Consider the following 27051-nt stretch of genomic DNA (forward strand, 5'->3'; position numbering starts at 1 on the left):
ACTTTATTTTTTTTTAATTTTTTTTTTAAAGATTTTATTTATTTATTTGACAGAGAGAGAGACAGCTAGAGAGGGAACACAAGCAGGGGGAGAGGGAGAGGGAGAAGCAGGCTTCCCGCCGAGCAAGGAGCTCGATGTGGGGCTCGATCCCAGGACTCTGGGATCATGACCTGAGCCGAAGGCAGATGCTTAATGACTGAGCCACCCAGGCGCCCCTGAATTCTACACTTTAAAAGGGTGAACTTTATGGCATGTCAATTGTGTCCTAATAGCACTGTTATTTTTTAAGAAGGGATTTTTTTCTAGGCATTAGATAAAGGTAATATAAGTGGCCAGAGATAGGGTGCAAAAAATCATAATACAGGTCTATATTCAAGTACTTCATTCTTTAAAAGGAATAAAGAAGTATACCAAAGAGACAATAAAGAACATTGGAAAACATTTCATTTATTGTCATCTTTTATTCCCAAGGAGGATCTAACGTGGCTTCCTTATATACCAGCATATATATATATATATATATGTATGTATATACACACACACTGAATTAATCACTAGCAGAGCTTTTGGATCTAAAATACTCCAGAGTGAAGCTGCAGACTTCATGTATGATACAGACAGTAGATTTCACAGTTCAGAGAAGAGAAAATGTATGTTGGATAAATTAGGAAAGATTTTCAAAAGGAGCTGGTACCTATACTAAGCCTGAGGTTAGGAAAGAATAGGGAAAGGCAAGGACTTTTCTGAGAGGAGGAGGAACATGGACAAGGCTTTTGCAGGAATGAGTCCAGCGTGGAAGAAGGAACGTGAGCAGCCATATGGAAAGATGTGGGGCAGGTTGGATGTAAGCGGGTTGGCTGGTGTCCTAGGCCATTGCTCGTCACGGGGCCATGTCCGCAGGCCTCACACTGAGCAGACTTCTTCTCTGTGCCTCCCTGGAAAGTGAGCTCAGACCACAGCCTCCGAGTACTTGCCGAGGGAAGGTGCAATAAGTATATTGTTGGAGCACTGCGCTCTATGAATGTTCACATTTTCCCATATGTAAAATGTATCCTCTTTAGAGGAGGCGAGACACATTTTGGAGCCTGGAAAATGAATCGCAAAAAAAAAAAAGAAAAGAAATTACTTGCTCAGTGTTTTACCAATCCAAGAGTAAAAAAACCTTAAACCAGGTCCCCAAACTTCTCTACTTATATTCTTATTTTATTTTACTTTATTTTACTTATTTATTTGAGAGAGAGAGAGACCAGGGTGGAAGGGCAGAGGGAAGAGAATCTTAAGCAGACTTCGCACTGAGCATGGAGCCCAACATGGGGCTCCACGCAGGGCTGATGTCACAACCCTGGGATCATGACCTGAGCCAAAATCAAGAGTCAGACAATTAACCAACTGTGCCACCCAGGTGCCCCCTTACTTATCTTCTTAAATACTGTGATAGATAAGTCCCAGTGCTTGACTTGGCTGGATGATGACAACTGTCCAATTATGGGCAACTGCTCAATTTTTGTGCACATCCTGTACACTTTAAGTTCAGCAAAACAAGAAGGACCTCCCGCTTAAAGCACGGTGAATAAGTTAACAGGGATAAAAGGTACAGCACAGGGAATATAATCTGTGGTGTTGTAATAGTGAGGTATGGTGACAAGTGGTAGCTATGGTGAGCATAGCATAACGTATAGAGTCGTCAAATCACTATGTTGTACGCCTGAAACTAATGGAACATTATGCATCAACTGACCTCAAATTAAAAAAAAAATAATGGATGAATGAATAAAGAGGAAATTATTGAGAGGATAAGCACAACGAAGGTATTAAAGTGATATTCTCGTGTACTTAAAAAAATAAAACAAAATCACAATACTCTTCCGAATGTGATAAAAAGTGTTTTTCAAACAATTAATGCAGCATAAGTGTCTACTCTACTAGAATATAAGGCCATATCAGTGTCTTAATCTGAAAAATTCGGTGAAGACCACTTTTAAACATATGCTTAGGTTGGAATTGATCCGTGAAATGTTTGTTAATAGTCTTAACTATAAGGCTTATTGAATTCTCCAGCTTCAGACTGATTGAGGACTATAAACACCATCATTTTTGTCCTTCTTTTTAAGCAGCTGGGATCTACAGTACTGTCAAAGGAGGCTTTTGCTCAGCCCCGGGATAGGAAAAGCAGCCCTTTTCTTAAGACTTTGACCAGTGGCCTTTGGCCAATTGAGAAATGTCCATGATGTGCTTGGAATGAAGTCTTCTGTGGTCACTTCAGCCAGCAGAATGGTGGCTGTGTCCAAGCCACAGAGACTACCCACAAAAGGGTGGAAGGAACCAGACAGTGACAGGGCAGTAGTTGAAGATGTCTGAGTATCATGGACCTGAAATTGCAAACACAGGCCTGCATGGCTCGTTTCATAAATAAAACGACAGTTTTTATTTCCAAATGCCTAATCTCTGGACAGTAGGCCCCTTATAAAATTCCACCCCCTTAAGAGGAGCTCGGCCGAGTTCCAGTGCTGTCTCGGATCTGTTTCATGCAATTGAGCTCTACTAATTGTCGACCAGAAGGTTTGTAAAAGAGAACAGGAAGTCTGCTGTGGCCAAGGAAATTTGTAGTGATCTGAAAGCATCTAATTCTCAGAAAAGAAGTTCTTCGTAACCATATTAATACCCTTAACAAATATGACCGCATCCTTCTCTTCTTATTTGATCAACTTACCTTTGCTTCAGTGGAGACACATTCAAGAAAGAAAACATGAGTGGAAGGGTCACAATTCTTAAAGTTGAAACTTTATGGAGGCCTTCTGCTTTTTCAGCCAGATTCTCCAGTAGCACAGCAAAATACAACTGAGATCAGTAGATGTCATAGGCATTCATTATACACGTATGCCTTTTCTTGTGCCTTGTGTATTATGTGCAAATGGGAAATAATGCAGCTTGTAAAATAATGTTTTAGATTTATCACATGGTTACATGAGGGTGATTCAGACTCATCTGTCTTATTTTAAGAATCAACATCATTTCATAACCAGAGGTCATCAGGAATCACTCCTAGCCATTATACACATGGTTATACACACGATTCGTTTTTATAAGCTCCAACCTGAATGAATTTCCAGTCTCATACATTGCATATGTATTATGCATTTGGGGCTCTATCTTTACTGTATGACATTCATAAATCAAGTGGCTGTGTGATTATCATTACTGGAAACTGGAGTCCGGATACCAGAAGCTTACCATTAAGGAAAAAAAAATTTCTTAAACCAGCTCAGTCTTCGCCTGATGGTATTACACCACAGAGCCGTGATCTTAGTGGAACACTAGGTAGAGCTACAAAAGAAGTTTACATCTGAGTCATGCTACTCTACTCTCCATCAGACGTAGAGTATTTTAGAGCAACTATTATTTTTTAAGAGCGAAGAAATAATAGGAGACTGCGCAGGATAATGAGAAAGAGGAATGATATTTTTGTATAAAAATGTATTATAAAATAATGGGTGAAATATATAAAACTGTTTTAATTAGAGAGAAAAAAATCCCTAATCTTGCCGGTAGATTATAATATGTAATGTTCCCTGGAAACACCAAAGAGGTTGACACGGTGTATCTGAGAATTATCTATCCAAACAGGAAATGAATTCTCCCCAGATAATTGAAATCTAGGAAGAATCTCCAAAACTCAATTTTAGCATGGATTTTAATCTTTTACTTCACACTTTCAATAGAGTTTATATACTGTTCATCTTCTAACAGAGTGTACAACATAAAAGAAGCAGGTTGAAAGAGACAATTCAAAAGGAATCAAAAATGTAAAATCTAAATAATATGTCCTAAATTGGTCCTATCATACTTGACGTAGGTGTATCTACACTTGACTTGCATTGATAGCCATGGCCTTGTAGCACTTCCAGACTCTGTTCACAGAACTGCAGTGAAATCCTCTGATCAAGGGAACTCAGTCTACAGCTGCATTTTAGGATGGGCATTGATTTTTACCGTATGATCTATCTATACATACATATGACATATCTAGAACTTAGTTTTCTCATTATTTTTTATCCTCTGATTTTGTCAGACTCACATGACATTCTTCCTCTTTCACAGTATCTAAACCCCATGCTCCAAAATATGCACATGCGGGTGCACACACGCACACGCACACACTCAAACAGAGCACACCATCATGCATGATCACATACCCCCGCACACACACTCACAGACACTCCTGCAATACACCTAATCATGTATGCTCATGCGGACACATACCAGACACACACACACACATGCATAGAACCCACATATCCACACTCACACACACTCAACACACTTAACAATATTTAAATACCCAACTAGACACTGAGGTTATAGTAGGGAACAAAAGAGACCCAAGTTCTTGCCCTCAGGGAGCTTATATCAAGAGTGAAGCAAAAGGGCAATTTGAAGAAAACATGAGTCTCGAACTGAAAGAAAAGGTCTGATGCTGCCGTTGGTGGTAGATCTTGTTGCCGCTCTGTGACCTCAGAAGACCAAATTCCCTTAGCCCCTTCCCTATCCGTCTTCTCCAAAACTTAGGAGGGGTTTTGAGATTCTCATCTGTTTCCTTAATTAGTCTAGAAAAAATGCCCTTCATCCAGAACAATTCAAATGAACTTTAGTTTGTGTTTTAGAAACTCTGATGAATCATTTGTGGATTTGGGGATATGCAAAGGAAAAGACCCCAAATGTTGGTGCTATGGATGTTAACAGACTCATCACCCCAGGGCCACTGGAGCCACCAAGTAGTACTGTCTAAAGAAAGCTGGGGGCTGGTGAGGGAAAGCTACCGTTTATAGGGTGTCCCACACTCCCCCCAGCTTGATGGAACTGAAGACTCTATGTCATATAAAGAAGAAACAGTCTATGAAATTCTGTTTTGGATGTTTTATTTTAAGATCTTTTATACTTTTGGGCACCTGGGTGGCTCAGATGGTTGAGCGACTGCCTTCGGCTCAGGTCATGATCTCAGGGTCCTGGGATCGAGCCCCGCATCGGGCTCCCTGCTCCTCGGGAGCCTGCTTCTCCCTCTGTCTCTCTCTCTCTCTCTCTGTCTGTCATGAATAAATAAATAAAATCTTTAAAAAAAAGATCTTTTATACTTTTAACTTACATCTATTCATTTAATGCAGAGTTGTTTGTTGACACTGAAGTTGAAAACGTTTTGTTTATTTTAACAGAAGTAATGACACCAAAAGCGTAAGTTATTTTTTTCTTCAAGATCCAGGTTTACTGAACTCCCTTGCTTTCCTCCCACCCCTAAAATTGTGACTACGCACACACACACACACACACACACACAAACACTCAGAGCTTCTAAAAAGGATTAACTTTACCTTGTGGATCTTCAAGAAATTATTTACAATATGATTAAAATCATGATGCTTTTGTAAGTTTTCTCTTTCACTTCAAATTTATTTTAGGAGCACAACAATAACAAAAAATAGAATAGAAGTAAGCTAGTCGAAATATATAGATGGCCCAAGTGTTGTTTTCTGCAGCCAAATGAAACAGCCTCAAATGATGAACTTCACTGATAGAGAGTAACATTGGGGAGCGATCAGAGAGTTGGCTCTTCTCTCCTAGAAAGTGAAAGTTTCTCTGTCTTCTTTTACTGTTAGATGCTAAGATCTAAGGCACTTTTCTTTTTTTTTTTTTGTATGGTGGGCTGCTCAGTGCTTCTAAGTTGAAGAACATAATTTCTTTTTATTGTTCTTCCCAGACGGCCACGGTGTCCTGGGATATCCGGACATTGTACTCCACGGTACCTGAAGATGCAGAGCACAAAGCAGAAAATTTACTGGTGAAAGAGGTAAATGTGTGCTTCTAGTCCTTTATAAAGCTTTGTTTTCCCCTGGTGGTGCTCAATACAACTTCCTGTTATTATTGTCTTCCTCTATTTCTCAGTAGAGAATTCCAGATGCTATGATTGATTGATGTCTTTCAGCTGGCGTCACCTGTAGATTCTTTGCATTTTCCTGTTAATCAATTTTTCATTATCCGGTGACTCTTCAGGTTTTGGACTTCTTTTTCTTTTGCTTTTACATCACTTAAAATCCTCATATTGAGGAGCATTTCTGTATTCTTAGTGGAAAGACTTGATTTTATTTTGCTTACCTAGACTGAGTTGTTGGCAAGGCCATAGGATGTGAGAATTTTGGATAACAGAGTTTCTATTTTAAGAGATAAATTTTCGGGGTGCCTGGGTGGCTCAGTCAGCGAAGTGTCTGCCTTCGGTCAGGTCATGATCCCGGGGTCCTGGGATCGAGCCCCACTTTGGGCTCCCTGCTTCTCCCTCTCCCCTTGTCCCCTGCTCTTACTCTTTCTTGCTATTTCTCTCTCTCTCTCTCTCTCTCTCCTTCACAAATAAATCAATAAAATCATTAGAAAAAGAGAGAGAGATACTTTTTTTTTAATACTAACTATGGAAATAGTTCATGGTAAATCCCTGCAGCTATGATAAAAATCTGTTATTATAGCATTTGCTTGCATTTAGATGGTAAAGAGAGACCTACAAAACTGCTTCTTCTTCTAACCAAACCTAGGATGCTTTAGGGCAGCTACTTAGAAGATGCTTCTGGAGTGAATAAATGAAGCTAGCCCTTCCTTTATAGAAAATGCAGTGGGAAAATTTAGCACAGGTCAGACTGAATCCTGAGAGAAAATTGTGTATCCCAGTTAGGATTTAATTAAAGCTACATTCCATAGCAAAACCCTTTCTTAGCTCTTAAACACATGTGCATGAATATAAGCTAGCTTTATTAGCATATGTATTAATATCAATCTGTATTAATCATACATGCTTTATGTTATACACTTCAGTCCAAATCTTTTGCCATAAATTTACGGGTCTTTTTTTTTTCCAATTCAATATTTTTTCCCCAAAGTTCACATTACATTACTGCCTTCTAAGGAGTTAAAAAAAAAGGGAAAAGTACAGGTCCAGATAACATCAGGATATCTGGGTGTGCTATTTTCATATTTACTGATAAAAGGAATAAATGTGACATCAGTACCACAATATTTTGTTTACAGTCACCTTAGAGGAAGTTTTCATATCTGGTAGGGCATCACAGTTTAAAAAAGAGTTGGCAAATCATTTTTTACACAAAAAAATCAGAACCGGTGAGACAAGGTCTACAAAAGTTCTTACGTAAATATGTAAATAGGTGTTAACTTAGGTAGGATTTGAAACATTTATGATATTGAATTCATAACTGGGAATTTTTAACCAGTTCTTCCTGAGTTTTTTTTTTTTTTCCCTGAAATACGGCACTTTTATGTAAAGGTCTTTAACTTGTTGTTAAATTTATTTCTTTATAGTTTATAAATTTATTTCTTGTAGTACTTTATGCTTTTGTTGTAAATGTGAGAATTTTTTTTAAAGATTTTATTTATTTATTTGAGATAGAGCGCGCATGAGGGAGAGAGAGATCATGAGCAGGGTGGAAGGGTAGAGGAAGAAGCAGACTCCCCAGTGAGCAGGGAGCCCGATGCAGGACCCTATCCCAGGGTCCTGAGATCATGACCTGAGCCAAAGGCAGAAATTTAACCAACTGAGCCACCCAGGCCCCTGCAAATGTGAGAATTTTTTTAAAACAAATTCTTTTTCTTACTGTTCATTGCTGATATTTTTGAAAATATATTGACTTTTGAATATGTATAACTGGCTCACTAAACTTCCTTATCCAAATAGTTCTTTTGTAATGTTAATTTTTGTTTTCATTTTTTACTTTATTTTTTTGCAGATAGAGAGACACCACTTATGGTTCTTATTTGATTTTTAAGTATGTATCATATCATCTGCAAACAATTAAAACTTTCTTTGTTCTTGCCTTGTTTTATTATCTGATATCTCTGAAACAATGTTGAATTATAATGCTCATATTGGACATCCTGTCTTAATTTTTATTTTAGAGGGAGGCCTTTAGCATCTTTGATGTTTTATGAAATTTGGTGTTATGACAGTTTCTGGCATAAAAGAAATGTCTAAGAAGGATCTTTCTTGGTCCCTTTAAGTGCTTCTAAAGATTGGCTACCCCATAGTATGAAATCCATATGCAGTCTTTTGGTATAATAGCTTTACCACTTGAATATGAATATCCTGTGGATCCATATTTGTATTTCTGGTGTAAACTTCCTTGTTCAAATTGTATTTTTACCTTAATACTCTACTCCATTCGAATTGCTAATATTTTATTTCATACTTTTGCATTTATATTCATGAGTGAAATTGGCTCTAGTCTTCTTCCTCACTTTGGTATTAGACAAATGCTAACTTTAAAAAATTGTGACACTCTCCAAATTTTTCTATCTTCTGGAATAAAAAAATAAATCAGTGAAATGAAACAGAGTATCTAGAAATATATCCAAGTAAATACGGTTACTTAATAAATGACAAACATGGCATTTCAAATTCTCAGATATCTCTCAAGGGTAGGTAATTTCATAAATACCACTTGGTTATTCATTCTGGATGAAAATAAAGTTCTATCTCACATTAACACAAAAATTAATTTCAGGTCAATAAAAACAATTTTAATTTTAAAAACAAAAATATTAAAACTATAGGAGAACATTTTTAATCAGAAATTTAAGGGAAATGGACAGATTTAAGCAAATAAAAATCTTTTATATGATGAAGGGTGCCATAAATAAAACCAAAAGAAAATATTTAATCAAAGCAGTTATTTGTAATTTATTATATCTTTTTGCCACACATACACATACTCTTAATTTTCAAAATCCTACAAATTAGTAAGAAGAAGATAAATAACCCAAGAAAATATGAGGAAAAGACAGGAGCAGACAGTTCAAAAAGAGGAAATGCAGTTGGCCAAGGGGCACACAAAGTTGCCAACATTTACTTATAGTCATGAAAATATAAATTAAAACAAAAATTATGTGTAATACTTGTATGAAGAAGAACTTTAAGATGAATATTATTTAGTGACAGTAGGAATATAGGAATTAAACATTATCACACAGTGTTTGTAATATTTGCATGTCTATAACTTTTTGAAATGTAATTCCAATGTATCTTTTAAGTAGTACATATAAATGTGTAACATGCATATTATTAAAAAAAACACTAGAGCATAAAAAATACAATTACAAGCATGAGTATTGCTACACTGAACAATTTGTAATATCACTTGATAAGGGTGGGGTTGAATAAACTTTGGCACATTTATATTTTATAAAAATATATAACCAATAAAAATGACATATATTTAAATGTATTAGCTTGGATGCCATGATATGTTGTTAAGAGAAAGAAGTAAGTTGCATAATATATAGTATGTTAGCTTGAAGGTATAAAACCTATAAATATATACATAAATATGGTTTATTTATATAAGGCTAGGGAAGTATTAAAATCTGTATAATAAACTCATAACATTGGTGATGTCACAAGTTTGGGATTGTAAGGGGAAGGGAGAAATTGGTTTTCAGTTTATATGTTCCGTATTGTTGTGTTACGAATGTATTTTTTAATTTAAAAAAATGTTTTGGAAAAAATTAGTTAGAATATATCTTAAAATGCTTTCAGAATTGGAAGCAACCCAAGTCTCTCTCCTAAAATTCTCTGAAGTTAAAATCCAACTTTATTCTTTGAGTCATTAGTTAGTTGCCTTAAAGATTACATCAAATTTTTTTATTATTATTATTATTTTACTTTGATAATGAAAATATCATACAGAACGATCAGAATCCCCTATGTATTTTGCTTTATGATTCCACCTGCTGGGCTTCTCTGTCCCTCATAGAAGCCAATTAAATTCATCCCTTACAGTCCATTCATAACCACTTGTAATAGAACCACTATGGATTTATAAACATTTCCACAATTTTAGGGACTTTTCATTTCATGGTCTTTCTACCTCTTTCTGTGTGCATTGGGTATTTGTCTATTTCTAGGTTTTCAGCAGTTTGCTTTAGGCTGTGAAAAATAGCTCTCACATGAACCAAGGGTTCTTAGCTGTCTTAGCTGTGGGTCTCTGGTACCTGAGGCTCTGAGACCTTGGATTTGGTGGCCAGCCTGCTGCAGCCCTTGGCTCTTCACACCTGCTTGTTCTATTATCTGACATGCCTTCAAGGTGGGGCCAGTCAGCTCAAATCCTAAATCTCAGGATGGATTCAGAAACCCCACCCCCAATCTCTGGATCCAACCACAGTGTCAAGTTTAGCTAGGGGAAGGGCAACCTAAAAAGCAGACCAGTACAACACTGGGGACATGTGAACATATTCTAGGGTTCCTAGAGACCTTTAGTTTTGTTGTTGCTTTCATGAACTTCTGCACCACGACTTCCAATGGCCGGATTGACCCCTGTATTTCTATAGTTTTCTGAGAATGTCAACTTCCGGGAAGAAGAGATTGACCACAAAATTTGCCTTTGTCTTGCTATTTCTTCTGGGGTGAAATTTCTCGCCTTTACCTTGGTTCCTACCTTTCAATTGCTTCCAGTCTGGGGTTATTCCTGCTTTCCTCACTTCCACCCTTGGCTTCTCCTCTCTCCTAAGAACTGCTCCAAGGAAAAGTCAAATACAATGTCTTTTACCTTCGATCCCAGGTATCTGCCCAAAATTTTATGTTGCAAGTCTCAGGACAGAGCATGTGTCTGGGCAACATGAATGAACCTTATGCTTTTCTCAACTGCATGGATCTAAAGTAGAAAAAGGAAAAGAAAAGAAAGAAGAGGAAGCCTGGGAAGAAATTACTTTCTTCCCTGCTAATTTTTCTGTATCACTAGCTGTGAAAACTGCCAGTTTGCTTGGTTTTAAGGATGGGAATAAAGGGAAGCCTGTACTTACAGGATAGGAAGAAGAGAAACCCCAGTGACAAATATCACGTGATAATAATAGCCCATGAATAGTCAAGCCTGGAGACAGCAGATAAAAAGAAAGGGTCACCAGAGAGCTGGGTCAAGGCTGAGAAATGATCCCAGAGAATTATGCTGGCCAGAAGTCTCGACCCCAATAGGTAATAGCAGCGAACCTTTATCGACGACTTTCTTTGTGCCAGATACACTTCTAAGCCCTGTACTTGCAGTGATTATAAACATATGCTGCTGCAGCAGCAATTTGTAATGACGAGGGAACTTTTATAGAAAGATTAAGCGAGTATTCAGCATCACACAGCTGGGACAGATCCAGCGTCCCCACCCTTGCCGTGCAATCACAATGGCCTCTGGCCTCTTAACCATGATGCTAAGTGCCCAGAAGATGCTTTACTACAGCTGTCCTCTGGAAGGACTACGGCCCTCAGCCTCCTCCCTGACAAACCCACTCCTTTTGGCCAGGTAACTCTGATGCATATAGTTAATGACCCACACTTTGAGAAACGTTGCTGGATTTTTTTTTTTTAATTTTTTATTTATTTATTTGACAGAGAGAGAGATAGCGAGAGCAGGAACACAAGCAGGGGGAGTGGGAGAGGGAGAAGCAGGCTTCCTGCCAAGCAAGGAGCCTGATGTGGGGCTCGATCCCAGGACCCTGGGATCATGACCTGAGCCGAAGGCAGACGCTTAACGACTGAGCCACCCAGGCACTCTGTTGCTGGATTTTTGAAACCAGATTAAGCCAGCACTGAAATGAATTCATTGACGTTTTGCAGAAACACGTGTTTCCCTTACAGCCTCTGCATCACTGCACTAAGCAACCTTTGTGGTCCTCTCTGCACTAAGTGCCCTGTAGCTCCCCACGGGGTGGCGAGGACAAATACCGTGGTTGCTAAGCAGTAAACTGGCATGAATCCAATTTAAACATATCCAGTTCAATACTGATTTTGAATTATCTCTCACTTCACTCCACCTTGACAATTCTCAGTACCTTTTGAAAGGCAGCGAGCATTCTTTTCTTTTTTTAATCTGGAATGACTTCATATTTTTAGTAAGAGTTTAAATAAAATGAACAGTCTGTCCCTTTTCTGTTTTATCTGTTATTAATTTTCTTCCTTGTCGATTCAATATAAGTCTAAATATTCCCCGCACAAGACTATAGGTTTATTTCACTAAAGCACTTCACAAAGTTATGATAAATTATCATCAAGCCATCATTGAGCAACATAGTACATATCCGTATATTTTTGAGCGCTTTGTGTAATGGGTCTTACTACCTCACTTTATAGCCTAGAAAACAGGTTCTGAATGATTGATTAACTTGTCCCACTTCACTCAGAGTCGTTATTAAGGCCCTACTCTCTCTGACCCCCATGCTCCATGTCCTTACCAACTTGGCTACCTCTGACCCTTTGAGAAATTCCTTTAAACCATGCATTTAACAGCCTGACTTGATGAGGGTATTTCCACTGTTCACAAGGGAATATGTCTTTCCTTTTGATACACATTTAACTTTTTCTGCCTCAGTTTCTTTATCTTTAAATAAGCACATTAATAATTCTAATACTGTGTTCTAAAAATAAATACAGCAATGATATGAAAACACTTGGAGAATAACAACTGGGGAGCAGCGTCTTTATCTGATTCTCATAAGTGACTTAAAATCAACATCTATAAACATAAAAGGAAACCAAACACTTCCGTGATAAAGCAAGCACCACCCCTCCCACTGAGGGTTGGGGGAGCAATTAAAGAGATCTATAAATAGGATGCAGACTTCTTAAGCAAAACTTCTATAGCAAAGTTTTCATTTTAATATACACAATAGAATAATATAAAGTCAGTAGCTCAGAACACTAATTAAAACTAAGCTCTTGGTCAGGTCTCTCTTAACAAAGAGAATGAAAGCAGAGAATTGAGAATTGAGATACTGTGGCCCAACAGGGGGCAAGGGTCTAGGGACCACCTCACCTGAATGGCTGAGAGAAATACTGGCAAAATATTAAGGTATAGCAAGTTACTCTGCCAACAAAGCCCTCTCCAATTTCTGGAAACCCATCTGCTGCAGGAGTAGAATAATGATGAAGTAAGAAGTAAATCATGAATTCAAGAATCCAAGCCTCACTTCGGTCAAGACATAAAACACTTGGGGATGTTAAGAGTCATAGAAACATTAAAAGAATAGAAGCAAAAAAAAATTAATATTAAAAAAATAAAGAATAGAAACAAATATCTATTCATTTTTTTTTAAGTTTGGAGCCCAATCCAGGGCTTGAACTTGCAATCTTGAGATCAAGACCTGAGCTGAGATCGAGTCAGATGCTTAACGGACTGAGCCACCCAGACGCCCCTACATTTACTTCTATATATGAATACACACACACACACACACAATTATGTACTCTCCTCATACAGACAGTATTAGGTTGTTAGGGCAAGGAAAAGTTTAGATTTTAAGCAGGTTCTAGACCATAAATACTGGCTTCTCTAGGAAAAAAAAATAATGAAATAAGACCCAAGACTGAACAGGAAGTACAAATCAGACTCAATGCAGAAATCTCTAGGCTTTGGTAGAAAATCCACACTAAAAACCAACAGAACAAATGGTTGAGATAGAGTAGACACCAATTTCACAGACGCACAGAATGTTCTGCAGAAAGCCAGGTCTGCAGGATGTCCACAGGACACACACACACACACACACACACACACACACACACTCAGTCTTTAACTTGCTAATATCCATGGAGATTATCTCAGAAGAGAATATGACATGTAGTATTTCCCATATTTATCTGACCATGAAGAAATTCTGTCCATTATCCCCACATCTCTTGAAAACCATCTGAGAAATTCTGATGTGAATCTGAGGGAAGGAGATCATCAGAAACTAGGAACACAGTACAGCTCAAGTGAAACAGATTCTATTAGGTGAAAGGGCGCCTGACTCGCTCAGTAGGTTAAGTGTCTGCCTTCAGCTCAAGTCCTGATCTCAGGGTCCTGGGATCGAGCTCTGCGTCCAGGTCCCTGTTCAGCAGGGAGTCTGCTTCTCCCTCTCTCTCCACCTCTCCTCCTGCTGATACTCTCTCTCTCTCTCTCTCATAAATAAATAAAACATTTTTTAAAAATCTTTAAAAAAATAATCTATTAGGGGCGCCTGGGTGGCTCAGTCGTTAAGCATCTGCCTTTAGCCCAGGTCATGATCCCAGAGTCCTGGGACCGAGCCCCGCATCGGGCTCCCTCCTCAGCGGGAAGCCTGCTTCTTCCTCTCCTACTCCTCCTGCTTGTGTTCCCTCTCTCGCTGTGTCTCTCTCTGTCAAATAAATAAATAAAATCTTAAAAAAAATCTATTAGATGAAACTTGACATGCATTTCATTAAGGCAGATGGTGGTGAAGAGAAAAGGAATACTACAGCTCCCAAAAGATCAAATAAATTATTTCTTTCTTTTCATGGACAAACCTCTTACCATTTGTATCAAAAGTGTCTATCTTTGTCCAGAGGGTAAACCTCTTGGAATACTAGGACACAACCCCAGATACACCCCACGTTTTGGTTGTTCTATGGACTTGTCCTCATGCAGCAAATCAAAAATATACACAAGGTTAATTTCAAAGTTTGTAGTAAATAATAATAGTCAGAAAGTTCAGAGTAGCACCTTTTTCCAGCCCTTAAATTTCTCCTCTCAACCCCTTACCTAATTATGGATTTTTTTTTTTTCATCTAAGAAGCAAATGGGAACTCTGGCTCAAACAAGCTACTCTTTAGAGTTCAGTTGGGTGAAGTTGGTTACCCTGTCTTTACAAAGGGTTAAATTCTTCACATAGAAAATTCCTCTTCCACTGATTTATGCTGTTACTATGGATCATATACCAAGTGTCTGTAGTGAAGGGCCTTGTCCACTGCACGGAAGATTGGACTGGGTTTATTATTCAACAACAAGCACTTACTAAGTTGTTGATACCAAATGGACATAACACAGTCCTTGCCTTCAAGGAGCTTACCACCAGGCAAGAAATAACAGACCAGTGATCAGATTTTTCCAAAGCAATCTTACAAGTACCCCTGGAGTATTACTATAAAATGGAGAGACGAGGTCAGGTTCATATGGTAGAAAAAATTAGCTAAAAACAGACCAGAGAATGGGTTGGCTTGCTTATGTGGGAGGGATGAATAAGACTGAAGAGAAGCTGGACAGATGGAAGACTATTTTAATAGTCCAGCTGGGTTAAAGACCTACACTAACATATGGCAGTATGATAGTGGTGATAGTAAAGGGCTATTACGGAGATGGAATTGACAGAAGTTGGTGACTGAAAAGAAAGCAAGGGAGAGGAATATGGTGGCAACTACTCCCACATGTCTGCATTGGGCTATTAGCTGGATAGTTGTGCCAGTAATTTAAATAAGATGCCCAGAAGAAAGTAAAGATTGCTCAAGCAGGGATGGAAGAAACAAATGAGATAATGTCACTGGCCATCATGCATATAGAGACAGAGATGCCCAAGAAGGAGATAAATAGGTAGGTCTCAATGCAGGAGGAAGGGGTAGGCAGTTGGTCTGGATTTGAAAAGTAGAAGCTTTGAGCCTGGGACAGTTCACCAGGAGTACCATGGGGACTTGGCTGGGGCTGAGGGGAAGGTCCTTGGGCTACACTCTCACTTAAGGCGCTAGTAAGGAAGGCCCTGCTCAGGAGGCGGAGATGGAGTGGCCAGGGAGATGAAGAAAACAAGAAGATATTGATTTCTCAGAATTAAAGAAAAGTCCATAGCAACCATGAGACAATGGTACAAAATGCCAAAGAGGTATCACATAAGGAAGAGCACGTTGGATTTGGTAATCAGAGTCATTGGCAGTTCTTTTTTTCTTTTAATTTATTTTATTTTATTTAAATTCCATTAATTAACATACAGTGTATTACTAATTTCAGAGGTAGAGTTCAGTGATTCATCAGTTGTGTACAACACCCAGTGCTCATTACATCATGTGTCCTTCTTAGTGTCCATGACTCGGTCATCCCATCCCCCAACCCCGCCTCCCCTCCAGCAACACTCAGCCTGTTTTTTATGGTCAAGAGTCTCCCATGGTTTGTCTCCCTCTCTGATTTCATCTTCTTTTATTTTTCCCTCCCTTCCCCTATGATCCTCTGTTTTATTTCTTAAATTCCACATATGAGTGCAAGCATATAATTATCTTTCTCTGGTTGACTTATTTCACTTAGCATAATGCCCTCTAGTTGCATCCATGTCATATATATATACCACATCTTCTTTATCCATTCATCTGTTGATGGACATCTGGGCTCCTTCCACAGTTTGGCTATTGCGGACATTGCTGCTATGAACATTGGGGTGCAGGTGCCCCTTTGGATCACTACATTTGTATCTTTGGGGTAAATACCTAGTAGTGCACTTGCTGGGTTGTAGGGTAACTCTGATTGGCAGTTCTTTTTTTTTTTTTTTAAGATTTTATTTATTTATTTGACAGAGAGAGAGAGAGCAACAGCAGGAACACAAGCAGGGGGAGTGGGAGAAGAAGAAGCAGGCCTCCCGCCGAGCAGGGAGCCTGATGCAGGGCTCGATCCCAGGACCCTGGGATCATGACCTGAGCTGAAGGCAGACGCTTAACAACTGAGCCACCCAGGCGCCCCTGATTGGTAGTTCTTTAACAGAACATTTTCAGAGGCTAAGAGCACAACCTGATTACAGTGGGTTAAACTCTGAAAAGATGTGTAATCTTATCAAACAAGGTGTTAGTACATTGTTGTCTCTTTATCTGCAAAGCACTTTGAGAGTAAACCCAAGAAAAGTACCAGAATCCTTCAGTCAAAATACTCTATGAATACCAAAGTTAAAAATATTTCAGTAGGCTGTTACATTGTATACTAAAATATTGCTTAATTCATTAAGGGAAATTTTATAAACATAAAAAATAATATGATAAAATGAGTATAATATTGAAAAAGACATTTCTTCCTCTGCCTCTTCTTCCTTTTCCACCATTGGGACCCAGATAGATAGCATTCACCTAATTCAAGAGAAAATTATAAACATTCAAGGTAGAAGCTGCATCATGTTGAGAAGTAAAGGATCTATTAAAGAATTTGGATCCCAGACATGGGAAAGAAAATTCTGGGGAGAGGAGGATTGGCTATGATTTAAAACGTATTTCATGCTGCCCATTTTTGTTAACTAAAAGAAACATATCTAACTAGAATGAAATGTATCCTGTTTCAAGAAAATAAGGAATTCCATTTCTCACTTTTATGGTTAAAATAATTTTATGTGCTTCATGTTTAATTTTGAACTGCATATTATGGGCATTGATAAAGAAACCATTCTTTTAGTCAAAGTGCCTTTGTACTTTACACAAATTGTTTGAATCTCATATGTAGAAAAATGTGCACTCAAACTTACTCATAAATAAGAATAAGTATTTTAATAAATGATTGGGGGCTTTTTTTTTTGTATGTATAAATTAAGTAAAAATGAGTGCCATTTTCTGATTCTGAATCATTAGGCAGCAAATGAATGATTCTAAGGCATTCATTCACTTTCCACCAGAGCACAATAAGCATGGTTTTCCTCACTGTAGAACTAATTCCTTTGATATAACATCAGAACTACCTGCACAATTTAAATTACTGAGAGCTATTGGGGACAATGTAACTAAAAAAAAACACACACACACACAAAAAAACAACTCTCCAGATTAAAGAAAAAACATAATCCTCTCTTTTTTTTTCTTATACTGTACATTTTTATTAATGTTTCTGTGGCAGTTTAAAAACATGGCCCTTATATTCTTTGGTAATTCTCCTATCTAGCGGTAGTTTCTATGTCCCTCCCTTTATTTTTTTTTAATTATGTTATGTTAATCACCATACATTACATCATTAGTTTTTGATGTAGTGCTCCATGATTCATTGTTTGCGTATAACACCCAGTGCTCCATGCAGAACGTGCCCTCTTTAGTACCCATCACCAGGCTAACCCACCCCCCCACCCCGCTCCCCTCTAGAACCCTCAGTTTGTTTCTCAGAGTCCATAGTCTCTCATGGTTCGTCTCCCCCTCCAATTTCCCCCCCTTCATTTTTCCCTTCCTACTATCTTCTTTTTTTTTTTTTTTTAACATATAATGTATTATTTGTTTCAGAGGTACAGGTCTGTGATTCAACAGTCTTACACAATTCACAGTGCTCACCATAGCACATATCCTCCCCAATGTCTATCAGCCAGCCACCCCATCCCTCCCACCCCCCACCATAATCCTTTCTTAATAAAATTAGTGTGAATAGAAAAAAATTTGTTTCTGTTTTGAAGAACGGGGCCCTTAATTCACTGATAAGGCTGTGTTGGAGGTTACGGGACTTTTCATTTTGTGTGTACCTTTTAAAAGTGAACTTGTAAGTTAAGCTATATTTATTTTGCAACTTCAAGTAATGGAAAAATGAAATCAAAATTTGTTATTGTCCTATATTGGACCTATCTTATTTATGTATAATAATTTTGTTTCTATCATGGCCAGAACAAAATGGATCACCCATTTTATTTTTTACACTACATGTATAACACTAAAGATAATAAACATACAAAAGTTGATAAAGGTAAATTCAAATGCATTTATTTTTTAGTGGCATTGGGATATAATGTATATAGAAAACCCTGATGAAAACAAAATAGTTTTGAGTTTTACATTAACGACCTTGAAGAAATTTATTGTCTTAATGTCTCATCACCAAAATCCCTAGAATAATAGTTTTGCTTCCAGATATGCAAAACTGTCCAAGCTCTAAATTGGCTTCCTCTTCTCTACAATAAAAATCATCCTATAATATTTAGTGGCAAGTGGATGGAAACACAGAAGTACAAGTTTGAAACCCTGACATATAAAAATGTTTAAAAAGAACCCATTTTAAGTTTGAACCTAAAAATTTCAATCATATTGAATTACAACCCAGATTTTATGCCTTACATGAAAAGAATGATTTCGATCATAATATTACCAAGGTTTTTAGTACTATCCATTATTCATGTCTTGACAAATTACTTGTGAGCTCTAGCTGGGAAATTAGAATGTATGTTCCCGGGTCAGACACAGGTGTGATTTATGAAAGTCTAATTTTACAGTTTGTTCAACTGCCTTAATACAATGCAGTTTAAAAAAACAAACCAAATATTTTGATTCGCTTCCAATTTAGATAACAATGTAGGCTGCTCTATAATTCAAAGTAACAAAATAGTTGAAAAATGATTCTCATTTATGGTTGGCATTTGATAGGACATTCTGTTTTTACATTGTACATGCATATTTACATCCATAGTAACACGGTCTAGTATCAAGCAGTATTTTAAAAACTCAGACCCCAAATCCATTATTCTTTGGATTGTACCATGATTTCTGAAACGGAGTCATATCTATATTTACATCGCTTATTTTGTCCGAACATTTTTCTTTCTTTACCAAGACTGTAGTATAAGTGGTAAAAAATCATTGTGTTCAACTTATTTTTGTACCATAAAAATTATTTCCTTTTAAAGGAATACCTAGATGTGATCCAACTAAAGAAAAAAAATATATTTTCAGTGCTTTTTCTCTTTTTCTCTAAAATATCAACATATTGAGTGACCACGTGTCTTGGTTGCAGGAATAATCTCATCTTCTACCTGTTGGCCTGGCTAATAGCCCCTTCTCTCATCTCTCACTTTGTAGTGTCTCAGTGTGGACAATAAATTATCCAGCCACATTTTCAATATATAATTTGCTTAAATTCACTTAATTTCATGATGCTACATTTTCAACATTTATACAATAGGCATAATTCTTCTCAACTTAATAAAGACTGGCATGAATGTGAAATTACCACCATCATTTTACAAATACAGAATTAATCCCAGTTTTGACTCAGGGTCAAAACGAACGCCTTTTGTGGTTGCATACATCTTTCTGGCAAGAAACTAGTCATGTAATTAAATAAACCTCTACAGCCAGAAAGAAAAAGAATTTTGCATCTGAAAAGCCATTTATTACCTGCTTATTACTCTGTAGCCAGAATCTAATAATCAGCGCTTTTAAGAGATGGACAAATTACATTGCCAAGCCCAAATTGCTATTTGAGGTAAGTAACATGATTTGAATTGATTCTGATGATTCTCTAAAGAGGAAAAAATGAAATATTTTCTTTATAGTATTTTAGGGTGCCCTTTACAATTGCCCAATCTTTTCTAAAGTATTTAGATTTTTAGAACTTCCATAGTGTCATGTTTAGTTATTTCTAAAAGAAAAAGGATATAGGAAATCCATTCATTCAAATAAATATTGAATGTACCTTATAAATAAAAATGCCATGCTAGAGATGATATGCCCCCTGGTCTTTCAGTTGAAGGGTAACATCAATTACTAGAGCCCACTGTATGAAGTCAGGACCCTAATGCTTTCAGTTCATAGGCAAACAGCACAAGGACCACATTGTCACTCCATGGAATGACATGGAATGATGGATTTGGGGGCCCCCCTAAAGATTCTGATTCAGTGGATCTCATGGGACCCAGGAATCTGCATTCTAATTAACAATCCTTAATAATTAATGAACACAATGCAATTCAGGAAGCATTATCCTGATGGTATAAAAGCCTTCAAGCATGTTGACCTTGCTCAGCTTTTTTGTGTCTAAACGTGTTAACAGCAGAGATAGCAAGTATAAAAGCTGAACAAGTAAACATAATAAATGAATATAATGTGAATTGGGGCATTGCTATTCAGAAAAATTCACCAGCTCAGCACACTTTTGCGAGATATTCACAGTCCTCACCTTTGAAGTAAATGGGGAAATGGAACCCCTACAGTAACAAGCAGAGTGGTAGCCTGGGACTTTGAATTTGCAACAGGTCCTTTCAGCTTAGTTTTCGGACAAAGAAGAGTTTTAGTCATAATTAAAATAGTTCTTAATGAGAGTGACTGTGTGGGCTGGAACAAAGAATAGAGAATAATTTTCTATGCATAACATTTCCAAAATGCCATTACTACGTAGGAGAAACATCTATGTGTTTGTAAAGAGCACTGGCTTTCTCAGAATCCAAGAAATCACAGATTTAGAAGGATTTTTAAGGGTCATCTACACCGCCCCTAATCCTCATCTACCCACCACCAGATACATGAAACATAGCAAATAAATTCAGAAGGAATTTTATTAAAGCCGATTTCTTTGATAATCAAAGCTAATATGTCTCTCCAAAACTGTACTTCATAAATCAAGGAAAACTAGTTGCTATTATCAACTACTGTGAATGTGAATTATACACTGAGTCAAACATGCTAGGAAAACTGGTGATTTTTAAAGCAAGTATTTATTAAGTACTTACCCTATGTTGGGTGCTTTATAGGAAGTATTTTATTAGATCCTTATGAAGTTGGTATTACTTAAACAGATAAGGAAATTTAAAGATACTAAGTTACTTCACTGAAATCCCACAGCTAACACCAACATTCAAAACCAGGTCTGTCTGACTCCAAGACGGAAGCAGAAATGCCATATAAACATCTGGAATGATGGTCCAGATGTGCCTAAAAGAAAAAAGATGTCTGCAATCATCAAACAATTCATAAATTAGCTGAATGGACTTTTAGAGTCAGACAAATCCAATTTGAAATCCTACTTCTATCATGTGTAGGACCTTTGGTAATGATCTGAGCCTCTCTTTGCCTCTGTGATTTATAAAATAGAAATAAAATCTCATAGAGTTCTTATTAAAATCATATGTAAAGCACCTAATAGTGTGATATCTGACAAGTAGGTGCCACTCCAAACCAGAAAACAAGTACTTCTTTGCTAGACTATAGTAATATAAGAAAGCTCCACATTCATTTTGTGTCAGTGGAATTCAGGATATACACATCTCGGATTCAGGTAAGCCTGTGGCATATTGTGATTATCATGTGAAATACTCAGGAAGTATACATGTTTATTGTGGCTAAACATAGATACTGTCCATAGCAAGAAAGGATAATGAGTAAATCAGTGCATCTTTGTCCCATTAAACCTCCAGATTAGGGAGTGTAGAGATGGGTATTATGGGACAGAGATTTCTCAATCCAGTCTGATATTCTGATGGTTCACTACCTAAAACTGAGATCCTAATAAATGAAATGATTTGACCAAAAGTCATGTTGAAAGGCAGTATTAGTGGGTTAGTTCCAGAACAAGAAGAAAGCTATATAGCTCCCGGTTCAGACCTGTACCCTTGATTTGCCTTTTTCTTATAACAAATATACATTCTTTGGGCAGTTTTTTTACCAAGAATCCTTAAAATACTTGGAGTACTCTGTCCTAAGAAAATAACCCCGAAGGGGTGAGACTTGGGGGAGGATAGGAGGACCAAATGCATGAAGAAATACTCTGAATATTCATTTTTTTTAAAAATTCTCATTTTTTATAAAAGACTTATTTTTATTAAAAAAAAACATCATATTTCCTACAATGGCACAAAATTTGAAGAGCCGTAATAACTGTTCACTCTGTCCTGTTCTAGAAGTCTTTCCTCAAATGTTAGCCCATCTGAAGTACCCACCCTAAACATTCTATTAAATTGGCCCCCTTCCCCCAACTCTATCCATGTTCCTCTTCTGCTTTTTTTTTTTCACATGACAGTTACCATTTTCCAGCATGTACACAGTTTACTTATTTTGTGTTTATTGACCACCTCTTCACAAGGGCATAACTTTCAAAAGGGCATGCATTTTTGTCCCTGGTTCACTGATGTATTCGCATCACCTAGATCAACCCAGTAAGGGTTCAGTGATGTTTGTTGAATGAATGAATGACCTCCAAAACTAGGAGACTGGGTCAGTAAATTACGGAATGATATTTTATTCTACTTAAAGTGGTCATAAAATTTAGAAAACCATTGTAAAAATATCTAGAATATGCCATTAAGTGAATAAAAAAAAAATTCAAGTTCAAATATGCACTCAGAGGGGAACCAGGTAAAACTATGGACCAGAAAAAAAGATTGAAAGGGAATACAAAAAGGGAGTGGGTTTTATGCTCTTTGTTTTCCATTTTTAAATATATTTTTTCGCATTTGAGAGCTATCTCCAGGAATAGAGAAAAAGCAGGAAGAGGAGAAAGAACTGTGATTGTGAACGTTCTGTCCCCATGGCTTTGGGATGCCTCAGGCCCATATGCTCCTTGCCTGAATCCTTGGCATCTTTATCTAAAATGAAGATGGAACTTTTTAGCCAAGGAGCCTATCAGGGCTTAGTTTTCCTCTTATTTCCAGAAACATGTGATTTGCAGAATTGGCTCAGGAATCCCAAGTTAAGTAACTTCATTTTAGCTAAACATTCAGTTTTGTTCCCCGTTCCCCTCTCCATCCACAGTCCATCCCAATCTCCTGAATTCCCTTTGCTGTTATCCACATCCGTTTGTCTTGTTGCTGTTTTTCTCCACTACTCTCTGCCAACATCCTCCTACTCCAGTCTTGACCCCAGGCTCACGCCTTGTTTAGCCTCTGTCCCCAGTGTGAGGGTGGGTGCTTCCCTGAACAAATAAAGTCATGGCACCGAGAAAGTTCAAGGCCAGAGAAGTCCAGAGAGGCTGATGACATTCAACTACTCTCCCCTCGCCCTGCCTTTCCCTGCATCTTGAGCCAGGTACATGCACCCTGTGCTTTCCATCAGCCTCTCTGCAGCAAGCTCTGGGCCCTTCCCTCCCACTTTCTGTTTCTGCAGACAGTGCCCGTGTTTCCCTTGTTTGTAGCACTTCGACACCCCAAGTGATTCCTCTTACACAGATCTCCTTGCGTGTCCCCTTCCTGGGTCCCAACAACCGTAGGTCTTTATTTCTCACATTGCAGGATGCTCATTGCTCCTCATTTTCTCCACTGGAGAAGACAAGATCTTCTTGTAATCTTCATGTCAGCTGCTCAGTCCCCAGGTTCATGTAATTTTAGGATCAAAAGGAATCTTAAAAGCCACCTAGTGAGGGGTACCTGGGAGGCTCAATGGGCTAAGGATCCGACTCTTGATTTCAGCTCAGGTCATGATCATAGGGTCATGAGATCCAGCCCTGCTTGGGGCTCCACCCTGGGCATGGAGTCTGCTTAAGATTCTCTCTCTACCTCTCCCTCTGCCCCTCCCACCGCTCTGCCCTTAGCCCCCCTTACCTCCCCACCTCAAGTGCGCGCTCAAAAAAAAAAAAAAAGCCAGCTAGTGAAACCCCCATTACCACTCCATGGTCAGTACATCGCTAGGTACGTGGTAGATGTTTGGGAAATATTTGCCATCAATAAATACTGAAAAATCAGCCACTATGTACCAACTTTTTGGTCATCTTTTATTCATATATATTTATAAAAATCAATGAGTAATCATGGAGAAGCCTGGACCCTAGAAAGCATTGAGGTAAAACTGAAAAACTGATTTCAAATCAACAACACACCCGACATAGGAGAAAAGATAAGTTACTGACAAAAGAATGAGCAGAATTATGATGAAAAGATCACATAGAAATAATAATATCTTCTACCACTAAGAACTGTTAAATAATGGAAGGATGCTAAGGAAAGCTGAAAAATGACAGTACTTGAGGTTAGCAACGTATCTGGGATGATTCATTGGGTGATTAAATTGGGCTTTCCTTGATGGCATAAAATAGAATAAATATGTTAAATAGTTCCTCCTCCAAGAGTCTGGGAAAGGTTTGATTTCCATTTCACTCAAAAATGTGAAATGATTATAACGAGCAAGCCCCCTTACCTACCTTAAAATCGCTAACATAGCCACCTTAACATTACCCCTGAGATTACGAGAACTGTATTCACTGTGCTTTTTGCCAGGACAGCTGAATTTTTTAATGATAATTTTTAATTGTCTTTTTTTCTTCTTTCAGGCTTGTAAATTTTATAGTTCCCAATGGTATGTGGTAAACTACAAATATGAACAATATTCTGGAGACATCCGACAGTTACCCCGGTAAGAACCTATCAAGAGTACTCCTTGGGTTTTTCCATATATAAAATATGATTTATGTTTAAGTCCTACCATTGTTTACAAATACATGTATGTTAATCTAGTATCAAGGTATATTTTACAAAATTTAAAAATAAGTGTTACGATAGAACATTTTGTTCAACAACATATATTTTGTTGTATATGCACAGAATCGATTGTGAGATATAAATTATCCTTATTTAATTTTTAGCAAAGTCTTAAAGTATCATTATACCATTCTTTTGTGAGCTGTCATTTCAATAGCAGATATAACATGACTAGAAAAGAACAGTTTGGACCAAAACATTTTTCTGATGATATTCTGTATTTTGCGTTCAGATTTGCCACTGGTTTCATGTGTTTTCATACTGTGATATCAAAAGTCATGTAAATAAACAACTTCCACAGAAGTGACATATGTTTAAGAATAGTAAAAGGGGAAAATAAATAGCTATTTTTTTTTTCTGGTCTCTGGGGAAAAGAAGTCTTTGGGAAAAGGTGTCTTTGTTCTGCACCTGTTCAAACGTCACCTTCAGGGACAAGCTCGCCTGACCTACTACCTGAACTAGTCATTTATTCAGTGTCTGTGTCTCCCAATAAAGCAAAAATCCCCAAATGGTGGGGCTTTTCCTTGCAGAATCCCCTGTAGGCTAGGAGAATGCCTGGCCCGTGGTTAGTGTGCAATTATTACTTATTGGATAAATAAACTAAGTACATGGCACATTTTGAAATATAACATTCCTGGATGGGATTGGAGTGGCTCAAATTAAAGAACTGCAATGAATTGGAATCTCCTAACACATTGCGTCATCCATCTAAGATGATGCAAATAATCCAGAAAAACACAACAATCAAAAGTGAAGTTGTTATTAACCCTCTCCTCAAGTGAAGATGTCGAGAAGATACACATCATGCCTAAGTTTTTAGTGGATACATGGTTTAGATTTGGGCACTATTGGCCCAGATTTCCTGTGCTCCCAGAAACAACTGTTCCAGACTCGGATACTTGGAAAGGCTGCTCTGAACTCCTGAATGCGGAATTTTAAGGAGCTACGGAATAGCTCATAGAAGGTGCCATTAGAGCTCAGGGCTGAAGGAATAGTAGCTACCAGCACTCTGAACTTGAGAAAGGATTCCCAGAGGAAAGAGCAAGGGCAAGTGCCCTGTCTTGGGAATCAGCATGATCTCTTGAGCAGAATGGGGAGGCTTGAACTGATGGTTAGAAAAGCTGGAGTAAGATGAAACCACAGAAGGAGACAGGGGCCTGGTGGGCCCCAGAAAAGAGCTTGGATTCATTCTACCGCAACGGAAGCCTGGGGAAGTTTTAACCTAGTGAGACATGATCCAGTTTCCTTCTTTAAAAAATCACTTGAGCTACTCTAAGGAGAATGGATTGTAGCAGTGAGTATACAAAAAAAAAAAAAAAAAAGAGGTGGAGGGAAAAGAGGCCATGTATTTTTCAGTTACATTACTAAGAGCAAAACAGTGTTCTTCCAAAACAGCAAATTTTTTTTTTTTTTTTTTTTTTGCAAACCAGTGAATATTAACTTTTACCAAATCTCTGAACATCCCTTTAAATTCAGGTTACTCCTGAGAGTTAACTTCCTATAACTTTGTGTTGGGAAGGTCCCACCGCATGCTAGGCTTTCCTGAGTAATTACTATATTTGGAATATCTGCATGTTAGTCACACGCTAACATGTGTGGTTTTTTTTTAAGATTTTATTTATTTATTTGACAGAGAGATAGAGAGAGAGAACAAGTAGGCAGAGAGGCAGGCAGAGGGAGAGGGAGAAGCAGACTCTCCACCGAGCAGGGAGCCCAACGTGGGGCTCGATCCCAGGACCCTGGGATCATGACCTGAGCCGAAGGCAGCCGCTTAACCGACTGAGCCACCCAGGTGTCCCTAGTCACACGCTTTTTGTAAGCACAACTAAAAAGCAAAGCATTTTTTTAACATCGAGACTTCCTCTTTCTAAAAACTGTTCTGAGAAGCGGTTACAACTTGGAAGCTGTGTCCAAGCAGTTGGAGGACCTCATATGAAGTGAGAGATTGTAGAAAGTGGCATTTAGCCATATGACTTCCTGCTGACTTCAGGTCTGTTGAAATCTTTGTTGTTGTTTTTTTAAGATTTTATTTATTTATTTGACAGAGAGAGAGCACAAGTAGGGGGAGCAGGAGAGGGAGAAACAGGC

At 37.9% G+C, this 27051-nt stretch overlaps 1 protein-coding gene across 2 annotated transcripts in view; it reads left to right on the forward strand.

Annotated features, from left to right (window-relative positions):
- The window catches only part of DOCK10 (dedicator of cytokinesis 10), a 196293-nt gene that overhangs the window by 54516 nt on the left and 114726 nt on the right, over positions 1-27051 (forward strand). For both annotated transcript variants that reach the window (XM_035006994.1, XM_035006995.1), the window contains exons 3-4: positions 5750-5839; positions 24756-24838. In XM_035006994.1, coding sequence (XP_034862885.1) covers positions 5750-5839; positions 24756-24838 — 173 coding nt within the window. The remainder of the gene's footprint in view (positions 1-5749; positions 5840-24755; positions 24839-27051) is intronic.

Source organism: Mirounga leonina, unplaced genomic scaffold, assembly GCF_011800145.1.
Source record: "Mirounga leonina isolate KUSES-001 unplaced genomic scaffold, KU_Mleo_1.0 Mir_151, whole genome shotgun sequence".
In the NCBI taxonomy this organism is placed as follows: domain Eukaryota; kingdom Metazoa; phylum Chordata; class Mammalia; order Carnivora; family Phocidae; genus Mirounga; species Mirounga leonina.